Consider the following 23,696-nt stretch of genomic DNA (forward strand, 5'->3'; position numbering starts at 1 on the left):
GTTATTTGAGTTGTAACCCCATAAAAAGTAAACAAAACCAAAACCAAATAAAAATCAAATGCAGATAAAATGAGATTTTAAATTAAGTTTTTAATCAAGTTTGAAACCAAACCGAATTATAAATTCAATTTATAATTTGAGTTTTGGTGTAATTACCAAATTTAAATAGGTAAATAATTAATTAATTAAATACTTTATATTTTAAGAGAAAATTACAAAAATAGCCTAATCCCATAATTACTTTGTAGAAAATAGCCAAAAAACCCAAATTACAAAAATAGCCATCAAAATCGCAGATGGACTCAGTCCATCTGTGATTTTACTTGTCCATCTGCGAACGTACAAGTCGCTAAAACATATCTGTGTTTTAGCGACTTGTACGTTCGCAGATGGACTCAGTCCATCTGTGATTTTACGTCCATCTGTGATTTCCCCTTTTTCAGGGGTATAAAAACGTAATTTTTTTTTCTTCTTTCATTTTTCAAACTTTTTTTTGGAGAACTCTCTCTAGAGACACTATGGACGATTTCATTTTTCATATATTTTTCAAAGTTTTTGTTGAAGAATTTATTTTATTTGAGATGTTTTAAACAAATGTTCCAAAGAAATAAGAACTAAATTTATAATCTTTTGTAAAACTTTATATATAATAAGATTGTTTCGTAGTTAAACCCTATCAATTTTGTAGTCAAAACTATAAAAAAAAATGAAAAAAAAATTCAAAATCGCAGATGGGATGAAAATAAATCACAAATGAACTTAGTTCATCTGCGATTTCAGTCAAAGATTGGGTATTTATACGGGAAAAAAAAAAAACCACCTACGAACGTACAAGTCGCTAAAGCACGACTGTGCTTTAACGACTTGTACGTTCGCAGAAGGAATGCTAAAATTGCAGATGGGCTTAATCCATCTGCGATTTTCATGGCTATATTTGTAATTTGAGTTTTTTTTTTTTTTTTTTTTTTTTTTCTATTTTTCACAAAGTAATTAAATAATTTGGTTAAATTTGTAATTTTCTCATATTTTAATATTTAAAAATTAAATTAAAAATTTGAAAACAGATTTTTCATTCAGCCGTGATATCGCGACTTCTCCAAGCGGCAAAGCGAAATCCCAAAAGTTCCCTCTCTTCTGTTCTGTTCAAGAAGCCTCTAGGGCACAGCCGATTGACCGCCGGCCACCGCACCTCCACCCACTCACCCCGCCTGACGTCCGAACTCTGAAGTATGAAATTTAAACTAGCTTACGATTGTGAAATCTGAAGTCTGTTTCTCACTTTATTTTTAGGTAATTTATATTTTTTGTATTTTGTGAATAATCTCTGTATGCTATATTCTCCAATGGCTAATTACATTGATTTCTTAATGCCTTCGTCGATACGGAGTTCTTCCCTATTTATCAATTGATTATAGAATCCTAACACGAATTGATAGACGATAGGAGTGAAACAGCCATATACACGTTTTATATCGATACCATTGCAACAGGTTTATTTTTTTTTTTCTCATTATCTATAACAGATTTAATTAGATATAAATAGTTTATCCATACAACAAATCCAAAAAGAATCAGGCCCTTTATGTTTAACAAATGGTTGTGGTTTCTATAGGTTAATTGTTTTTTGCTTCGAGACACATCTAAAGAAAATTTCTACCCACATTGTTGAAATCAAAATAAAACATAATTAACAAAATTCTTAAACTTGGTCTGTTCAACTTTTCGTGTTATCACCTTTGCTTGGAACTACACATATGTTTCTATGATGGCATTTAGTCATTATGAACATTTTGCTTTTGGTTATAGTTATATTTCAATATAGTTTCATTTCCCCAAATGGCCAAATCTGCTAAGAAAGCCTTACAAATGGGACAAAAATTGCATTTTTTATTTGTCCACTTGGGATAGAGATCGGCTCTTGCTCTCTCGCTTGTTTAAAAGACATGAATACCCTCCTTCATCCTCATCATCAGAAAACCAACTCACTAGCCCAGTTGACTTGGTAATAAGATAGGGTGTTAAGAAATTTCTTTCTGATTTTTCTATAAAAGGACTACAGATAACGTATTTGTACATTATGTTGGTTTAACCGAACTGCTGAATATTTCAGTCTGTTCTTTTTTCACTGCAGTTAATTTCCTTTAGGGTCTAAAACAAAAATGTTATTTTGAGTTAAATTACCAAATTGTAGTCGTGGTTCCTATCTTTATTTTCAGTGTTAATATATAAATTCTCAAAGGTACTTGTTATTTGTTTTTATTTCTTGCAGGAGGTAGTAAAAAAGGCTTTTAGAAACTAGAAAGTTACAAATGGACAAATCAGAAAGAAAAGATGATGCCAAGCCTTTGGAGATAGAAAAAGAAACAAACGAGGCTCGACATGAGAAGGGCGATATGGGAATTGAATCTCTAAATGAGAAGGGTAATATGGGAAATAACGATAATTCACGGAAGAAGGATAAGAAGAAGAGGAAAAAAGAACCTACCGAAGATGATCCGGATTCAAGAAAAGAGAAGAAAAAGAAACACAAATCCAAGAAAGTCACCTTTTCTGATCAAGTAGACGTTTTTCCAAATTCGGATAAAGATAAAGAGAACACAAACACTAAAACAAACAACTTACTTCGAGGCAAGTGGTTTACTTCAGAAGAAGACAAAATAGTAAAAGAATCTGTTTTGGATTACATAAAGTCACACGATCTTGGTGGAGAAGAAGAAGGTTTAAAAAAGATTCTAAATTGTCGATCTCACCCCGAATTAAAAAACTGTTGGAAACAAATCGGGGCCCGCATCCCCTATCGCCCACACTCCGCCATATACTATCGGGCCCATATCCTATTCGAACAGGGTGAAAAAGGCAAATGGACCGAAGAAGAAACCGAATTTCTACGAAAATCTTATAAAAAACACGGAAGCGATTGGAAAAAGGTGGCCGAAGAACTAGGAAAAAATCGGATTCATGTTAAGGATAAATGGCGAAGAATCAAATTGGATAACAAAAAGGGAGGGAGATGGAGTCAAGAAGAGTACCAAGGGTTATATGATTTGGTGAATTTGGATTTACAAATGAAAGTGATTTTGGAAGAGAAGAAGTCGAAACATGGGATGTTGAGGGATAATATTCCTTGGACTGCGATTAGTGAGAAGCTATCGACTCGAAATGATTCGACTTGTTGTAAGAAATGGTACTCACAATTGACATCTTCTCTTGTGGAGGAAGGGAAATGGAGTAATGTTGATGATTATAGGTTGATTAGGGCTCTTTATGATCTTGATGCTTCGTGTGTGGAAGATGTGGAGTGGGATAGGGTTCTTGAGCATAGGTCGGGTGATGTTTGTAGAAAAAGATGGGAGCAAATGGTTCGTCATATTGGTCATCATGGAAGCAAGCCGTTTTCTGAACAAGTGGAGATTTTGTCACAACGATATTGCCCCGATTTAGAGGAAGTAAGGGAGGAGTGGGACAATAAACCTCTCGTGTAATGATGTCGCCAAAAATGTATGCAATTTGTTTCCATTGGTGTGGAGTTTTGTTATGTTTGTGTTAAGTGGTTACTATGATGTTTTATAAGGAGATTTATGGAAGTGAGGTATAAAACTTTTGTTTTGTTAGAAGTTTTGGAGGGTTAAGGTCATGGCTGGTAGGGGTGAGCGCGGTGCGGTTATTGGCCAAAACCCCACCACTAACCGCACATGCGGTTAATCCATTTTCAAAACCGTTTGGTGCAGTTATTTTTGCGGTGCGGTTAGACGGTTATTTTTACGGTGCGGTTTATTTTTTTTTGTGCTTCGGTTATTAACCGCATTGATTTGATGCGGTTATTTTTTGTGGTTTTTAACCGCAGTTTAGAGTTCAAACGGTTTTAAGAGTTTAAACATATTACTTGTAATAATAAAAAACTATAAGGTATAACACAATTAACTTAAATTACAAAAGACTAATATCTTAAAAATATCAAATCACTAGTAATTAACAATAGATATTTTTAAATTGTCAAATTTCACCATTTTTCAAAGTTAATTATAACAAAAAATCAACGCTTTTGTCTCCTAGAATTTTATACTTCTTTTATTCATGAAACTTAACTTATTTTTAATATTTAATATACTAATAATTAATAAAAAAATTGTATATAATATATGCGGTGCGATGCGAGTTTTTTGTGGTTTTTAAAAACTAATAAACGCACTGCACCGCAAATTTGCGGTTTTTGAAAAACAGAAAACATTACCATCGGTTTTTATTGCGGTTGTGGTTTATGCAGTTTTTACGGTTAATTTTAGTTGCAGTGCGGTTTATGTTATTGTCTGGTAAAACTTCGTAAAATTAGCTGGAAGCTTGAAGTCGGAAACTGTGGTTGTTATTTGTGTAAAAGTGTTTGAAAAGTAGTTGTAAGTTCTTTTATACATTGTTGATGTCTTAGTAACAACACCTTACTTGAATGTGTTTACCTTACATTGATGAATATTAGTATTGAAGCCAACACATCTATCTAATTTAATTTAAAAGATAAATATCAAGAAATAGAAAAATATTCTCATCTTTTTAGTAAATCTTATTTTTAAAACAATAATAACCTATTTATGTTTCTAAGTTTCTTTACTTGTAGTAGTGCATATGTAGGGCGTGTTCGGCACAGAGTTTTTGAGAGCTTCTAGCTTCTAGCGTTTGACAAAACGCTCCATTTTGAACAGAAAGCTTTGTTTGACACTACAAGTTTCTAGCGTTTAGTTTAAACAAAACGCTCCAAATCCAAATGTTACTTCATGTAGCGTTTAACAAAACGCTATAAGCTATCCGCTACCCGCTACAAGCTATCCGCTACTAGCTAATTTTGCCGAACACGCCCCTAATGTTCCAATCGATAGTAGCAACAGGTTACTTGAAACTTGCAAAATTTATTTTATATTTTTACATAAATAATAATGTGAGTATAGTTTTTTTTTCTTTAAACAAAAATCATTTCTACACCAATAAATAAAACAAATAAGATGTTTGGCACAGAGTTACCATAAAATACATAGAAGATGCAAAATGATAATTAATGCTTCTTAAAAGAATCACTTGAACTTACTCGTTTAACAAGATATATGTGAAGTGTAATTATTATCGAATAACAAATGTTCATGAATAGGGGTGTAAACGAGCCAAGCTGCCCGTAAGCTACTCGAGATCGGCTCGTTGAAAGCTCGACTCGAAATCGATTTTAAACGAGCCCAAACCGAGCTCGAGCCTATGTTTACTAAGCTTGATTAGGTTTGCGAGCCTAAACGAGCCTATATATAATATAATTTATTATTATTTTTATATATTAAAATAAAAAATATATATTTGGGGAATTACGAATTTAGGGTGTTAATAAACGAGCTTCTCAACGAGCTCGAACCAAGCTTGAGCTTATTTAGGCACATTACATAAAAAACGAGCCGAGCTTGTATAACTCTTTACGAGATCAAGCCGAACTCAGTAAAATAAAGATCGAATCGAGTCGGGCTCGAGCTCGAGCCCTATGTAACTTAAATGAGCCTGAGCCGAGCCTGGTCAGGCTCGGGCTCGGTTCGACTCGTTTGTACCCCTATTCATAAAGTTTGGTAACATGAAGGTCAAAAGTAACAATATAGAGCGTATTTTTATTATCTATATTTGATTGGATTATGTTATTTGTTATATAATTCATTAATGGTTGCTGCACTTTAATTTAGACTAAATTTCACGAATGGTCCTTTTGGTTAAATTTTTTCCCTTCAAATGGTCGTTATAATTTTATTATTATTATCATTTTGCATCAATGGTTCATTTTGACAAAAGTTGGCACGGTAATTATCCTTATGTATAACGTCGAAAAAATATCATAAATGGTCAATGTGGTTTTCCTAGATCTGAAGTTTAGTCTCCGTGGTTTAAAATATATGGTCCCTGTGCTTTCAAAACTTTTGAAGATTGATCTTTATTGCTAACTCCGTTAAGTTTTGTCCGTTAACTGAAGGACGTTTTCGTCATTTCACTACCACAGGGACCATTTATGATGTTTTCATTTATTCAAAAAAAAACGTCTTTGTCCTAGGTAGTTTAGTCACAAAATCCATGGTGATGTCTTCCCACTTACCCATGGCTACATGCAGCGGCTCTAAACTCCCATATGATTTCTGATATTGCGCTTTAACTCTCGTGCAGGTCACACACTCAGCCACATACTTAGCAACATCGAGTTTCATCTTCTGCCACTGGTAATATTTCAAATCCCTATACATCTTGGTGTTGCATGGATGGATAGAGTACATGGTATTGTGAGCTTCTTCCATGATAAGATCTCCCATTCCTCCCATCTTAGGCACCCAAATCCTGTTTTGGAGTACCTTCAACCCTTGGCCGTTTGCACCGAATTCCAAAGTCTTGCCTAAACACTCTTCTTTTTGGTTATCTCCTTCTAAAGATTCTTCCTGATGATGGAGGTTGTTCATTAGGAGGTCCAAGGGTGTCTTGAGTTGTTTAAATAGGGCACAAACCCTAAAAATCAGGGTTGGCCCCTGCATTACGTACGCCCCGTGTACGTGGGTGCATCCACGATCCATCAATGAGCTAGTACGCTAAGTGTACTCATAGAGTACGCCCCGCGTACTAGCTAAGGACTAAAATAATAGAATTTTTTACAATAAGGGTTAAAAGAACATATCAATAATCTCGAATGTTACAACTCTACATTATAAAAAGTTAAGGAAATATACCATTATAATTAATATCAACCTTTCATGGGGTTGGGGGTTGAGTAAGGTTTAATGGTCTGCAAAACCAATTGCTATAACGATAATAAAAGTAAATAAAAAGTATATTATATGCTAAAGGCCAAGATACTTGGGGCGGACCAAATTTGTGTTGAAGGCCAAAGGGGCGGACCAACTTTATGTTGAAGGCCATGGGAGGACCAACTTTGTACTGAAGGCCGTTATTTGTATGTATTATGTGTATATTGTTGTATGTGATATTTTGGGGAACCCACTAAGTTTTATGCTTGCAGCTGTGGATTAAATGTTTTCAGGCTGTGCTTATAGGAGTGAGTAGGCTCCAAATAGACCATGACGCACACACCTTTAAAAATAAATATTTTGGTTGAAATTTGGGACATTACAGTCCTCTATGTAGAGCAGCAGTGTTGGTGTCGTTTACGATGACTTAGAGATAAAGAAAGGGAAGTGGTGGTCGTGATGGCAGTGAGATGTAACTGTGCTGGTGAGATGTAAAAATCAGTCGACGTAGAGATGGTGATGTAGGGTTTTTTCAGGAGCATTAATCAAGCAAGTGGATTCGAGAAACGTTTTTGTAGAAAAATCCATATGGTTTAATTTTTAGGAATGGATTTAGCAAATATATGGTGTGTATATCATGCGATAATCACTAATATAACTAATGACGCCGATGATTTAACAGAAATAACATTAATATTTGCTGATTTTTGAAGAAAAAAAAAGGGTAAAATGGAAATTAGATAAGTAATTGGAATGAGCATGAAAATGAAAACATTGGAGGCATAGAAAAGTAACATGTGTACAAAAACTATTCTTTTATTAGAACTAGACGAATCCCCCAAAATAGTTTAAGTTTGTCAAATCTAAAAGGAAATGAAATATCCATCAAAAAAATGTCCAATGAGGCATCGACTACAAAATATAATACCAAAACATAACTAACCAAAGTAACCTAATTTCACCACCAGACTCTTAGAGCACCTGAACCAATGCAAGGCAAATGCAACAAGAAAAGAACAAGTGTCAGCAATGTTAATAAAAAATTGCATATCCCACAACGGCTCAATCAATCATCACATTACATGTAATAAAATTCACACATTGCATAACATAACATACTTCATACAATCAACACCATATTATGTTCATAATAACCTTCATATTAATCTTCGTTATAATTACCTATCATTATCCATCTTGTAATTATTCATCATTGCTCTTCACTATAATATTTTAAATGTTAATCACCGTTATCATCACTTACATCATTTAAATCATTAATATTGTTTTTCGCCATCATTATAGTAATTACTTATTCTCATTCCTCTTTGTAATTACTGTTAATAATAATTCATTATTGTAATTACTTTTCCCCATTCCTCTTTGTAATTAATATTATTATTAATTCATCATTGTAATTACTAGTCATCGTTCTTTATTGTAATTACTATTATTATTAAATCATCATTGTATATGGGTATCTACATCACTAATTGAGTTTCTACCCCACTCACCCACAAAAGAATACCCAGTTCACTACTAGCCAGGCCGATTGGACCAATACACGAGGTGAGGTGCGACTCTCACCCAAGACATGGTATTCCATTTCACATTGTTTGATACTCTGATGTTGATTAATAAAGGTATTCCACGTTGTCATTAAGGATTGGTACAAGCGTTTCCAAATTCATCATGATACACCTCACAAATCCCACATGATGTTTTTGCCGAATTTCCTCATAGATCCAACATCACTCCCGTTCACCTATCTTTGGTGAACCATGTGTCGAATTAGTCGTCTAGAAAAATCATTCGATTGGCTTTCCTCGTAGATCTAAAATTGATTGAATTTCCTCGTAGAGTAAATACTAAGTGAATTTCTTCATAGAGTCAAAACTAACCGACTTTTCTCCTAAATTCAACACTAATCGGCTTCCCTCATAGTGCTAACACTAGTTGGCTTTCCTCTTAGAGCCAACATTATCCGTTGCCCCTTTATGTATATTCCCCCGTATTTATAATTATGTATAACTGTATACAAAGAACCATTCTCATTCCATATTGTTATGCATAATTTTCCTCGTTTAATTATTACATAATACATCACTGTATAAACATACCTAATACATTATCATAATGTTTAAGCATATCACATCATTAGCATGCATTGTCTTAACATCATAAACAACTTGATTTTACATAAAAATATAGCATATATAACATTACAAAACACAATCCATTCATATGCCTCACACTAACATGAAACTATCAACACAATTCACACCAAAACATCATGCAAAGTACGTAATATACAATACATCCTAAACACTCCTTCCACAGTAGGATATAAACATTTCCAACACACACATCATACACAAATAACAACAAACACTTCATATATCATCCTAGAATCAGTTAACTCATCCTAAGATATAAGATTTCCCTAACAAAGTACTAGAATTGTAATAAGGATTGACTCACCTCAAGTCTATGTTTTGGGAAACAATAAACAAAGGAAATCACTCTCCAGGAAACAATTAATCCCCTAAAAAACACATAAGATCCTGATCAGAAATGAGATTCGAATAAGAAAATAAACAACATAGCGTGTATTTTGCGCCACTAGGGATTATAAGTCACACCACTAAAATTCAAAAGGTCGTGATCCTGGTCAACACGAAAACCCGACATCGAGGCGCTAAGAGGCGATCATCGCGATGCAAAAACGTTGGCAATTACAAAAATTCATTCCGCTCACATGCCATTTCTAGTCTGATACATGTCCGATCAAAACCTCTTTTAGGAAGATTTCAACCATCCAAAACTCAGATTAACTGTCCAAAGCAGTTGAACACTATGTGTCACACCCCAAAACCGGAATGGCAGAAACGTTCGGGGGCGGAGGACGTCATGTACAGTATCACAACAATGCATAATAGTAAACAAGCAACAACATCATCCATTGCATTAATAGTATAATTTTAATACAAGTGTGTTCTGAAGTTTATAAGACACCAAAATGAATAATCAAAATAAGAGATGAGTCTTGAGTGTGCTCCATCTTCTCAAAACCTGGTCATCGGTACCTGTCTACTGGCGACCTGAGAATACAAGTTATTTTGAAAGCGTAGATCAGCATTAAAGCTGATGAGTTCATAAGTATTTTAGTGTCATTGTTTGTATAAGTTTGAAGTAAGTAGTTGTAAATGTTTGATGTAAAAGTTTGTAAGTGTTTGTAAACTTCCTAGAAAATCCTATATTTTCTACTAAAGTAGTCTTCTACCAAAACTCAACTGTTCTCTATGTTTGTTCTTTTGTAAAAGTATGAGTTTTCCCAAAGTATGACTATCATTACCAAAATATAGTTTCTCATTACCGTTTATGTGAGAAGATCACAATGTGAATGAAATGGGAAAATAAAGATGCACTGTAGTTTTATCTAGGTAACTACTAATGTACTAACTACCTTTAAACTTGTTAGTTAATTAAGGTAAAATGTGATATGATTGTAACCATACTTGATTGAGTAGTATAACACGACGTTCGAGACGTCGAATTGATATGACATTCGTCACCCGTAGACCTGCAGGTCCCACTGTAGCTAGCAGCAAGGTGTGGGAGGGTCAGTCCTGTATAGATCTATACACAAATTCACGCTCTCCCTCCAGGAGACTCTGGGTACAAAACGTGACACAGCATTATATGCCGAGCCATGAAGTAGTATCTCACATTAATGTTATAATATTCTTGTATTTGTATAGTATGTACTAGTGTAGTGTATGTTCTCTCTGTCTAGTATGTAGTATGTTCTCTAGTGTATAGTGTGTAGTATGTATTGTTTCTCTTTATAGTGAGTATTGTTTCTCGTTATAGTATGCTCTATCTGTTTCTCTTTATAGTGAGTATTGTCTCTCGTTATAGTATGTACTGACTCATGTATGAACTGACTCTTTGTGTGTTTCATTGTTCTAGTAATAGTATTAATGACTTCCTAAACTATACCTATTATAGTTTACTAGCAATGTTGTTTGTATGAATGAACATGTTTGTACCCTTTGCTACCCAAATGTATTGAACTGAATGAAGAACTTCTATATCTATATACATACACATAATATATAACTAAGATTTAAACGACCTTCGGACGAACAACCGATACCCTAAGTCCACAACCAAACAAGGAACAGGAAGTAAGGCGAGCTATCAGTCCTAAGTCCTTTCAATCCTACTTATATAACTATATCTATATAGATATGCTTTTGACAAAATATAAGTTTTAAAATAGTTTTATAAAGAGTTTTGCATATAAAATAGTTTGTAAAACGATTTGAAGCAATTTGATTGATAACACAGTTTGACGTATAAGAAATCCTTATGTTTGATAGTTATTAATCACATGTGATTGATATAATAACTTTGATGTTTCTACTTGTATTCCCCCCCATAAAAGCATTTAAAATCATTTAAAAGGGTAAATTAAGGGGTATGAACTCACCTGCAGTGAGTGGTACGAATGAAAGATCGATTTGTAGGATGCTAAGTGCCAAGTGAAGACTTGAGCACAACGGATCCTAATAAGCATATAAAGACACATATGTGTATATAATTAGTGTTTTTACAACTAATCATGCAAGGAACACACCTTAGGAACTAGGAAACACTTATATGGAAGTGTTATAATCACAAAGGATTGCATCTAAGGAGTTTAAGGCCACACTATGGTGTTTACGGCCAAGGTGTTCACGGCCCTTGAGTTTACGACCATAGGGTTTACGGCCCTATGAGTTTACAACCGTAAACTCATGAAGTCTTGTGCCAAAGAGGTGATTTAAGGTCTTACATACATCATGGAAGTGTTCTAGACCCAATCCAAGCCTTAAAGAAGAGTTTATGTCCAACTAGAAGCCTTAACAAGGATTTACGACCAAGGGAAATGCTCCTGGCCGTAAACTCTCTTTGATCTTGGATATTGGATGATTTCAAGTAGCATACCTAGTAAGTAATACACATAGGAAGGTACTTACGAGTTTAGAAGCCTTTAGGGGTGTTTGAAGTCCAAGAACTTAGTAGGTGTTCTTGGTGTTCTTGGTGATCTTGAAGATCAAACCCAAAAGATGAAGTTAATGGATGAAATCAAAGGGTGATACTAGATAATGAGATGTATCAATGATTCAAGGGAAGAACAATTACAATCTTGAAGATCTAAGAGTAAAAATCGGATGATAGTTGAGAGAGAAATCAAGTTCTTGAGGTTGAAATGGTGAATAATGAGGAAGAAATGAAAGAACATCATGTATAAGGCATGAGTTTGCGGCCACCTTGAGTTTACGGCCGTAAACTCATGGGATGTGGCTGTAAACTCCACATGATGAAGTTTATGGCTTGCTTGGTGCACAATGGACTCAACCAGATACTTTCTAACACTCATTTCTTGGATGTACTAGGCTTAAAACGCTTTAATTGACTCTAAACAATGCTAGAAGATAGAAAAATGAGTCCAACCTTGATTGATTTGAACAACTATTCAAGATAGAAATTTCGGGTTGTCACATCATCCCCCCGTTAGAGAGAATTTCGTCCCGAAATTGGAGTTTAAAGAATAAGCTATTACAAATAACTAAACGAAAAGATGAGGATATTTCAGTTTCATTTGATCCTCGCGCTCCCAAGTGAATTCAGGTCCTCGTTTGGCATTCCAGCGAACCTTCACTATCGGGGTGCGGCTTTGCTTCGTTTGCTTGACCTCTCGGTCCATGATCTCTACAGGTTCTTCTACGAAGTTGAGGCTCTCGTTGATCTCGATCTCGTCGAGTGGGATTACAAGAGTCTCGTCGGACAGACACTTTTTCAAGTTCGAGACGTGGAAAGTAGAATGTACATTACTGAGTTCGCGAGGTAGTTCGCGAAAGGCCCTACGTATCTTGGATTTAGCTTTCCACGCTTTCCGAAGCGTATCAAGCCCTTCCAAGGTGAGACCTTCAATAGAACACGGTCGCCCACCTGGAATTCTAACGGTTTCCTTCTCTTGTCTGCGTAGCTTTTCTGTCGGTCTCTAGAGGCTTTCAATCGTTCACGAATCTGAACGATCTTCTCTGTCGTTTCCCGAATGATTTCCGGACCCGTGAGAGTACTGTCAGGAACTCGTCCTTTAGCTAACTGCGTGTCGCCCACCTCAGCCCAGCACAAAGGGGATCTGCACTTGAGGCCATAGAGGGCTTCAAATGGAGCAGCCTTTATGCTCGTGTGATAACTATTGTTGTAGGAAAACTCGACAAGGGGTAAATGAGTATCCCATGCCTTCCCAAAGTCTATCACGCAGGCTCGCAACATATCTTCCAAAGTTTGAATAGTCCTCTCACTCTGTCCGTCGGTTTGTGGATGGTAGGCTGTACTCATGTCCAACCTAGTTCCTAGGGAACTTTGTAGCGACTGCCAGAACCTCGAAGTGAATCTACTATCTCTATCAGAGATAATGGATATGGGAACACCATGCAGTCGTACTATCTCCTTATTGTATGTTCTTGTTAGCTTCTCCATCTTGTCAGTTTCTTTGATCGGCAGGAAGTGTACGGACTTTGTTAACCTGTCTACGATCACCCATATGGTATCGAGACCACCCGTTGTCTTGGGCAACTTTGTTATGAAGTCCATCGTGATCCGCTCCCACTTCCATTCAGGTATCTCTGGTTGCTGAGGTAAACCTGATGGTTTCTGGTATTCGACCTTAACCTTGGCGCAAGTAAGGCATTTACTTACGAAGGTAACAATCTCTGCTTTCATGTTAGGCCACCAGTATAACTTTTTAAGATCCAGATACATCTTATCTGAACCTGGGTGGACGGAATATCGAGTGTTGTGAGCTTCGGTCATGACCAAATCTCTGAAACCACCGTGTTTCGGTGTCCATATCCGATCCACGAGATATAAGGCTCCTCCACCCTTGACTTCCAAGTTTTTATCCATCCCTCTAAGGGATTCACCCGCCACATTTTCAGGTTTCAAAGCTTCGAGCTGAGCTTCCTTAATTTGTGTGGACAAGTGTGAACGGATAGTCATAGTCAATGATTTGACTCTACGACTAGAGTATTCTTTCCGACTCAAGGCGTCAGCTACTACGTTGGCCTTGCCGGGATGATAACGAATTTCGCATTTGTAATCACTGAGTAGCTCGACCCACCGTCATCGTCTCATGTTGAGCTCCTTCTGGTCGAAAATATGTTGAAGGCTTTTGTGGTCTGTAAAGATAGTGCTTTTTGTACCATACAGGTAGTGTCTCCAGATCTTCAGAGCAAACACTACCACTCCTAACTCAAGATCGTGTGTGGTGTAGTTGACCTCATGTGTCTTCAGCTGTCTTGAGGCATAGGCGATGACCTTACCTCGTTGCATCAAAACACAGCTGAGCCCTTGATTGGATGCATCGCAATAAACCACAAAGTCTTCTATCCCTTCGGGGAGGGACAATATCGGTGCAGTGCATAAGGCTCGCTTTAGCGTTTGGAACACTTTCTCTTGCTTCTCTTCCCAGTCAAAGGCCACGCCCTTCTGGGTCAATGTCGTAAGCGGTTTCGCAATCCGTGAGAAGTTCTGAATGAACCTGCGATAGTAGCCAGCGAGGCCTAGAAATTGACGAATTTCTGTAGGCGTCTTCGGTGCTGACCAGTTCTCAATGGCTTTGATTTTGGAAGGGTCCACGTGAATTCCCTCTTCGCTAACCACGTGCCCTAAGAATTCGACTCTTCGGATCCAAAATTCGCATTTTGAGAACTTCGCATGAAGCTTCTCAGATCGCAGCATTTCCAAGAACTGTCGCAGATGTTGATTATGCTCCTCCTTACTACGAGAGTAGATAAGTATGTCATCGATGAAGACAATGACGAAATGATCCAAGTAAGGACGACACACCCTATTCATTAAGTCCATGAATACTGCGGGCGCATTGGTCAATCCGAACGGCATCACTTCAAACTCGTAGTGTCCATAATGAGTTCGGAAGGCTGTCTTCGGAACATCCTCCCCTAGCACTCGTAACTGGTGATACCCGGACCTCAGGTCTATCTTTGAAAAGAAGTTCGCCCCTTGAAGTTGATCGAACAGATCGTCTATGCGAGGCAGAGGGTAACGATTTTTGAGGATCAGTTTGTTCAGTTCTCTATAGTCGATGCACATACGGAACGATCCGTCTTTCTTCTTGACGAACAAGATCGGTGCTCCCCAGGGTGAGAAGCTTGGTCTGATAAAGCCCTTGCTGAGCAATTCGTTCAGTTGACCGGATAGCTCCTGCATCTCAGCTGGTGCTAGACGATAGGGCGATTTGGCTATTGGGGTAGCCCCTGGAACTAAGTCGATTCTGAACTCGACTTGACGTTGCGGAGGTAATCCTGGGAGTTCTTCTGGAAAGATGTCGGGAATATCCCGTACTACTTGAATGTTCTTTAGGTCCTTCGTCTCTTGGCTCACATCGACAACATGAGCAAGGAATGCGCGACATTCCTTTCGCAAGAATTTATGGGCTTGAATGCTCGAGATGAGGCGAAGGTTGGTGCCGGGTTTGTTGCCGTAGATAATGAGGGTTTCGCTAGACGGCAGATTAAGACGAACAACCTTTTCGTAACACATGATGTCGGCACGATGAGAACTCAACCAATCCATGCCGATTATGATGTCAAAACTTTTAATTGAGACCGACATGAGGTCGATTGGAAATGAATGGCTATCTAATGTTAGTGTACATCCTATGTATATGCAGCTAGTGCTCTCTGTTTTCCCGTTAGCCATTTCTACGGTGAACGGTTCTTTAAGTGCATGCGATTTATGTTTAAGCAAGTGAGCAAATTTCTGGTTCACGAAACTCCTCTCCGCTCCACTATCAAACAGAATGCATGCATAAGAGTTATCGAGGAGAAACGTACCAGTGACCACTGTGGGGTCGGCAACCGCTTCCTCGTGGCATATAGCCAAAACTCTTCCCACTCCACCGGCATTCCCTGCCTTCGGGCAGTTCCTCTTGTAGTGGCCCACCTCGCCACAACCGTAGCAAGCTTGGCCCACACCAACGCCGGGGACTTGGGTGATTGGCTTTGTCGGAGCCTTGCATAAACGGGCAGTGTGCCCCTTCCTGTTGCAGTTAGAGCACTGTATTTCTCGGCAGGGTCCATTGTGGTGGAAGCTGCATTTGTTGCACTTAGGCAAGCTTCCAACATACTACTTCGTTGGTGCAGCAGCAGTAGGCGCTATCGCAGCATGAACAGCTACGACCTGCTGCTTTTTGGCAGCTTTCTTCTTCTTGTCATCCCAGAATTTCCACTTGTTGTCAGCGGCTTTGGAGGGCTCTGAGATGGCTAGGGTTGTTGTTGCTGACGGGGTTCGGACCCCATGGTCAATGAGCCTTTGTGCCAATCGCTTGGCACTATCGAAGGTAGTGGGGTTGGAAGCTAGGACATTCCCCTGAAATGGAGGCACCAACCCCCAGATGTACCTTTCCACCTTCTTCGCCTCAGAAGGGACCATTCCCGGACATAGCGCTACCAAATCGCTGAATCTGACAGTGTAGGAAACTATGTCGGAGCCCTTCATGGTTAGGCTCCAGAGTTCCTGCTCCAACTTCTGAACTTCGCCCCTCGGGCAGTATTCCTCGATCATAAGCTCCTTAAGAGCTTCCCAGCCGATAGCATTCGCCAATATTAGGGATAGTGACTTGACATGGCTGTTCCACCACGTCAGAGCTCGGTCCGCGAAGGTGCAGACGGAAAATTTTACCTTGCTCCTTTCCGGACAGGAGCAGATCTCAAAGATCGACTCCGTCTTCTCGAACCATTGCGAGAGGGCAATGATTCCGCCAGTTCCATTGAAGTCCCTGGGTTTGCAGCTGGTGAATTCCTTGTACGAGCACTCCCTAGAGCGCACTGGAGTTTCAACTGGGGTGGGAGGCACATTAGGTCCACTCCCGCTGGTACCGGTTGAGTTGAATTGAGCTAGGGATGCCGTAACAGCCGCATTCACAGCAGCTTGGATGGCTGCTGGGTTGTATTGAGGAGGAGGATGAGGTGTTTGATTTGGAGTTATTGGAGTAGCGCGCCTCGTTGATCGACGTGGAGGCATCTTGAAGCTATAAGATCACAAAGATGACGATATTGGTAAGAATTAAATAGAGAGAATGATGAGAGTGACTCATGGACTAACACTCCATAGCCCAACAACACAGATAGAAGTATGATTAAATCGAGCTCTAGAACTAAAAAGATGAAAGCAGTTGGATATTGATTTCCATTAGATTATATATCCATCAATATTACTGGTATTACAGATGTAACAAGTTCAGGAAAATGACCTAGAAGTAGGTCCTACATCAAACCAAGATAAGAAAATTTTCAAAGAATAAAGACCTATCGACCGAAAGTTCAAAGTCTTAAGATAACAGGAAATTATAGGGAAAGAGTGCTACTTAGATCATAGATAGGAATGCTAATCCTTAATCCAAAAGAAAAGGGATGAGCAGAGCATCCCTTACTGACGACGGGAACCCCTTGGGCGAACCCTTAAGTCAGCCAGCTGACGCTCCAAGTCAAGAAGGCGTCGCTCGTACACTCGATGGCGCACGCGATGTTCTATGACTTCAGCCCTTGTATCAGCTAGTGCTTGCAGTAGAGACTCATTGTATCTTTCAGCTCTCTCACGAGCATCTTCCAGCCGATGAATGCGGATAGTGTTGATCCCTGTGTTGGCATCAAGTTCCGCAATTCGATTGAGGGCTGTCTTACCCTGTATCTCATTATGAGCAACTCTGCGGACTAGAATAGGCAGGACTCTGTCCGTTGAGCCTCCTTCACTCACGTTATAGAAGCTTCTGTCTCCATTGTAGGGAATGGGTTGACCCTGTTCCTGGCTCCATGTCTCCAGACTTTCCACCCACAGAGGCGTCGGGCCTTGAAAAGCCTGACGTGGGTTTGGATTTGGGTTTGGAGCTACCAGGGGTTGATCGTTGACTTCTGGCTCGGAGTCAGAATCCTCCGGGAAGTTCTCAGCAAAATCATCATCCAGTGGAATTGCAGGTTCCTCTTCTGGGTCTACATCGAGCCATCCACCGTCGCCTTGGTTGGGAAAGTACGAGTCTCCGGGGATATGGAATCCAGCCATGTTATCTACGCGAGAATAGGGGTAAAAGAAATAATTAATAGACGTACTAAATTAATATAATTATAAGATGATCCTTACCAGTTACTCCAACATTTGCGTAGTGCATACCAGTCATATGTAACCAAAACAGGATAGACCTTCGAATAAGTGACCCTAACTCTAAGCCCACAACCAAATAAGGAACAGGAAGTAAAGCAAAGATCACAGATTCTAAGTCTATATCATCCTAGTCACATATAACCTTAGTGTATCCACTCAGCAACTATTGACATACTAATAAAGACCTTTTTAGTTTGCACATAAGTAATTATAGTAACACAAAATACTCCTATAGTATTTTAAGTTTATGTTCGGTTCTAATGTTTTCATTGTAGTAGTGTTGGTAAGTTTTTAGACTTGCTGCAACACCACAACCATTCCCAGGCACATGCTAATCACTTCTCGGAAAGATATAGTTGATCAGGCTATATCACTCCCAGATCTGATTATATGTCCCCAAGCCTACTTGTGCTGTCCAACAATCGTAATACTTTTGTTCTGTCCTAGTGACACTGATTTTAGTAAGAATGCAGGTATGTATACTTCGGTTAAATATTTTATTATTTAAAAGTATAAACTCTTGGTCAGAGTATTTAATCCTGTTGTGTTTATAGTTGTATATCTTTTATGGGTTGATATACCCAATTCACTATAAACAATGCTCTGATACCAATCCGTCACACCCCAAAACCGGAACGACGGAAACGTTCGGGGGCGGAGGACGTCATGTACAGTATCACAACAATGCATAATAGTAAACAAGCAACAACATCATCCATTGCATTAATAGTATAGTTTTAATACAAGTGTGTTCTGAAGTTTATACGACACCAAAATGAATAATCAAAATAAGAGATGAGTCTTGAGTGTGCTCCATCTTCTCAAAACCTGATCATCGGTACCTGTCTACTGGCGACCTGAGAATACAAGTTATTTTGAAAGCGTAGATCAGCATTAAAGCTGGTGAGTTCATAAATATTTTAGTGTCGTTGTTTGTATAAGTTTGAAGTAAGTAGTTGTAAATGTTTGATGTAAAAGTTTGTAAGTGTTTGATGTAAATGTTTGTAAACTTCCTAGAAAATCCTATATTTTCTACTAAAGTAGTCTTCTACCAAGACTCAACTGTTCTCTATGTTTGTTCTTTTGTAAAAGTATGAGTTTTCCCCAAGTATGACTATCATTACCAAAATATAGTTTCTCATTACCGTTTATGTGAGAAGATCACAATGTGAATGAAATGGGAAAATAAAGATGTACTGTAGTTTTATCTAGGTAACTACTAATGTACTAACTACCTTTAAACTTGTTAGTTAATTAGGGTAAAATGTGATATGATTGTAACCATACTTGATTGAATAGTATAACACGACGTTCGAGACGTCGAATTGATATGACATTCGTCACCCGTAGACCTGCAGGTCCCATTGTAGCTAGCAGCAAGGTGTGGGAGGGTCAGTCCTGTATAGATCTATACACAAATTCACGCTCTCCCTCCAGGAGACTCTGGGTACAAAACGTGACACAACATTATATGCCGAGCCATGAAGTAGTATCTCACATTAATGTTATAATATTCTTGTATTTGTATAGTATGTACTAGTGTAGTGTATGTTCTCTCTGTCTAGTATGTAGTATGTTCTCTAGTGTATAGTGTGTAGTATGTATTGTTTCTCTTTATAGTGAGTATTGTTTCTCGTTATAGTATGCTCTATCTGTTTCTCTTTATAGTGAGTATTGTCTCTCGTTATAGTATGTACTGACTCATGTATGAACTGACTCTTTGTGTGTTTCATTGTTCTAGTAATAGTATTAGTGACTTCCTAAACTATACCTATTATAGTTTACTAGCAATGTTGTTTGTATGAATGAACATGTTTGTACCCTTTGCTACCCAAAGGTATTGAACTGAATGAAGAACTTCTATATCTATATACATACACATAATATATAACTAAGATTTAAACGACCTTCGGACGAACAACCGATACCCTAAGTCCACAACCAAACAAGGAACAGGAAGTAAGGCGAGCTATCAGTCCTAAGTCCTTTCAATCCTACTTATATAACTATATCTATATAGATATGCTTTTGACAAAATATAAGTTTTAAAATATTTTTATAAAGATTTTTGCATATAAAATAGTTTGTAAAACGATTTGAAGCAATTTGATTGATAACACAGTTTGAAGTATAAGAAATCCTTATGTTTGATAGTTATTAATCACATGTGATTGATATAATAACTATGATGTTTCTACTTGTATCCCCCCCCATATAAAAGCATTTAAAATCATTTAAAAGGGTAAATTAAGGGGTATGAACTCACCTGCAGTGAGTGGTACGAATGAAAGATCGATTTGTAGGATGCTAAGTGCCAAGTGAAGACTTGAGCACAACGGATCCTAATAAGCATATAAAGACACATATGTGTATATAATTAGTGTTTATACAACTAATCATGCAAGGAACACACCTTAGGAACTAGGAAACACTTATATGGAAGTGTTATAATCACAAAGGATTGCATCTAAGGAGTTTAAGGCCACACTATGGTGTTTATGGCCAAGGTGTTCACGACCCTTGAGTTTACGGCCATAGGGTTTACGGACCTAAGAGTTTACGACCGTAAACTCATGAAGTCTTGTGCCAAAGAGGTTATTTAAGGTCTTACAAACATCATGGAAGTGTTCTAGACCCAATCCAAGCCTTAAAGAAGAGTTTATGTCCAATTAGAAGCCTTAACAAGGGTTTACGGCCAAGGGAGATGCTCCTGGCCGTAAACTCTCTTTGATCTTGGATATTGGATGATTTCAAGTAGCATAACTAGTAAGTAATACACATAGGAAGGTACTTACAAGTTTAGAAGCCTTTAGGGGTGTTTGAAGTCCAAGAACTTAGTAGGTGTTCTTGGTGTTCTTGGTGATCTTGAAGATCAAACCCAAAAGATGAAGTTAATGGATGAAATCAAAGGGTGATACTAGATAATGAGATGTATCAATGATTCAAGGGAAGAACACTTACAATCTTGAAGATCTAAGAGTAAAAATCGGATGATAGTTGAGAGAGAAATCAAGTTCTTGAGGTTGAAATGGTGAATAATGAGGAAGAAATGAAAGAACATCATGTATAAGGCATGAGTTTGCGGCCACCTTGAGTTTACGGCCGTAAACTCATGGGATGTGGCTGTAAACTCCACATGATGAAGTTTATGGCTTGCTTGGTGCACAATGGACTCAACCAGATACTTTCTAACACTCATTTCTTGGATGTACTAGGCTTAAAACGCTTTAATTGACTCTAAACAATGCTAGAAGATAGAAAAATGAGTCCAACCTTGATTGATTTGAACAACTATTCAAGATAGAAATTTCGGGTTGTCATACTATGGGACCAAGATTATAACTCATTTCCATTTGATTTGCACACCCCTACGATTATCTCTTGAGTGTACATCACATGGATAGAAAGTAAATCAAAGGAACATCAACATACCTTTTGGGAATTCGTGAGAATCACTAGGAATAAGTTGAGAAGAAGCAACCACCAAAGCACTACCCCAAGGATGCTTCAAAACCTTCAAGAACACCACTTTCTTCACTTGAATAATCACAACAACCCAAAAATGATACACACACTCTCTTTAGAAAGTTGATGGTTGCAAATAGGGTAAGAATCCCGAATTTTAGGGTTAACATTTCTTAAATACTTCATAAGTTACATTCTAGCCCCTCAAAGTCTGTGAAAATGACCGCTTGACACTTATGCATGATTAATAATCATTTTCTTGCACTTTTGTAACATCCCAAATTTCAAGCCCAAAAATTTCATTTTTAATTAAGTACTTCTCAACACAGTTTACCAAAACATTTCCCATGCCATGTCATTTGTAAAAAGAAACTTAACAATGTGTCTGAAAACCATATCGTCAAAAGTAAAATAAATCAGAGTACATTCCCAGAAAACTCCATGCGGAAACCATGTGTGTGTGTGATGCGCTGCTACACCGCCGGCTCCTTCCCCTTAGACGAGGAGGTACCTGAAACCAAAACTAAAACTGTAAGCACAAAGCTTAGTGAGTTCCCCTATCATACCACATACCATACAATCTCATAACATACATACTGCCGGGCAATTCTGGGGCGCCCTTCTTACCCATGTCAAGCCATTTTGGGGTGCTGACCTACCCATGTCAAGCCATTCTGGGGTGCTGACCTACCCATGTCGAGCCATTCTAGGGTGCTGACCTACCCATGTCAGGCTATTCTGGTGTGCCGACCTACCCTCCGGTCTTTCAACCGAACACGGGGTGATGAGTTGAAAACTCTTAGATCGATTAGATCTTCAACAGGTTAAACAATAAAAGCAAACAAACACAATCAACACGATATAGAATCAAGTAATGCTTAATGATTCAAATGTTGACACGCCTCAGCAGAGCTCGATTAAGAACTTCCACTGTAGAGGCGAGCTAGGGTTTGCAGTACAATTATCAGAATAATAATTAAAGCGCTCACAATAAAGGATGCATGCATGCACCTTAAATACTAAACCCTAATAAAACAAACACGGTTGGACAGGCCCAAACCGGATAACAAAACTGGGCTAAGAACCAAGCCCAAAGACACAACACTATTAGACCCAACAATCTCCCCCTTTGCGTCAAATGAGGCGAGAGACTACTTCGGTTGAGTGACCTTGACCTGCTTCACAACCTTGAACAGCCGAGGGATGATCGCAAGAAGTGTCTGCCGAAACTGAATGTACCAACGAAGCATATCGGTGAATAACTTCTTGTCAGCTTCACCGTTCTGATTACACCTGTGTATGATCTCCAAAATGTGCTCCAAGCAAGCAGTAGAGAACAGGTGCTTGTCAATAAGAGCGAACAAACACTTTTGACCTTCGCCCCTAATGAACATCACTATATGAAACTGAGGATCGATTTTTCCCTTGATCATCGCATTCACATTGCCAGTTCTTCCAATTTGTTTTATCGTAGTTCGCTTGTGAATGGCAGATGCGATTTCTTGATCCATCTTTGCTACTTCGTGAATGTAGCAAACAAGCATTCGCTTGACGTGATCAATGATCGGCTGATACTCCTGAGGATTGGACAACAAAATATTGTTGAGGAGTATCCAGTCATGCGGGTTCAAGTTCGGTAGATCAGCCAGGGAAATAGTATGGACCGAGCTATCCGAGCCTCGGGTCACTTTGAATTTAACATTAACAAATTTCCCTGCCGAAGAGGGCTTCAATACCTTGACCGTTGTAATCTTCTTTGTGCTCCATGTCAAGTATTGAGGCTGAGCAAACTCCAGATAAAACTCCAATAAATCCCGATCTACCTTCAGGTCTAGAGAAGGAACGACAGCCGTTGAGTCAAAGCAATGGAAGATAAATGCCTTTCGGGTGATTGGCATATCGAAGTGAGCATCCTTCGAGTTCTCAAGACCGAACGACATAACAGGTTCAAGCCAGTGAGTGCTCGGTTCATCAATGACTTCCCTCTGGAGCGATTCAATGGTCCATTCCGGAAACATGGACTTCTTTTTCCCTAAGAGTTCTTTTTCTTTCAACTCTTTCTCCACAAGATTCAACTTCTCCCGAATCTCTTGATCAGTAGGCTTGAGTTTCTGATGAGGTTTAGAAGGATTCCCTTTCATGATGTCTTCAATATCATCATCATCATCTTCATCGTCTTCTCCAATCTTCTTCTTTTTCATTTCCCTCTTACTGACCGAAGCTACATTATCCTTCGGTCCAGCAGTCGCTTTT

The 23,696-nt window shown here is 38.4% G+C and overlaps 1 protein-coding gene across 2 annotated transcripts; it reads left to right on the top strand.

The window, feature by feature from the left end:
* Positions 1-1,083: 1,083 nt before the first annotated feature.
* LOC145111354 (uncharacterized) lies at positions 1,084-3,614 on the top strand. 2 transcript variants are annotated; one of them, XM_079047638.1, is made up of 2 exons: positions 1,084-1,290; positions 2,270-3,614. In XM_079047638.1, the coding sequence occupies exon 2, from the start codon at positions 2,310-2,312 to the stop codon at positions 3,480-3,482; it is 1,173 nt and encodes a 390-aa protein (XP_078903764.1). In that variant the 5' UTR covers positions 1,084-1,290; positions 2,270-2,309; the 3' UTR covers positions 3,483-3,614. The 2 variants fall into 2 exon arrangements, with proteins under 2 accessions (XP_078903764.1, XP_078903765.1); XM_079047639.1 differs by having other exon boundaries at positions 1,084-1,227.
* The last annotated feature ends 20,082 nt before the right edge of the window (positions 3,615-23,696 follow it).

Source organism: Lactuca virosa, chromosome 5 (assembly GCF_052849685.1).
Source record: "Lactuca virosa cultivar CGN04683 chromosome 5, Lactuca_virosa_CGN04683_v6, whole genome shotgun sequence".
Taxonomy (NCBI): domain Eukaryota; kingdom Viridiplantae; phylum Streptophyta; class Magnoliopsida; order Asterales; family Asteraceae; genus Lactuca; species Lactuca virosa.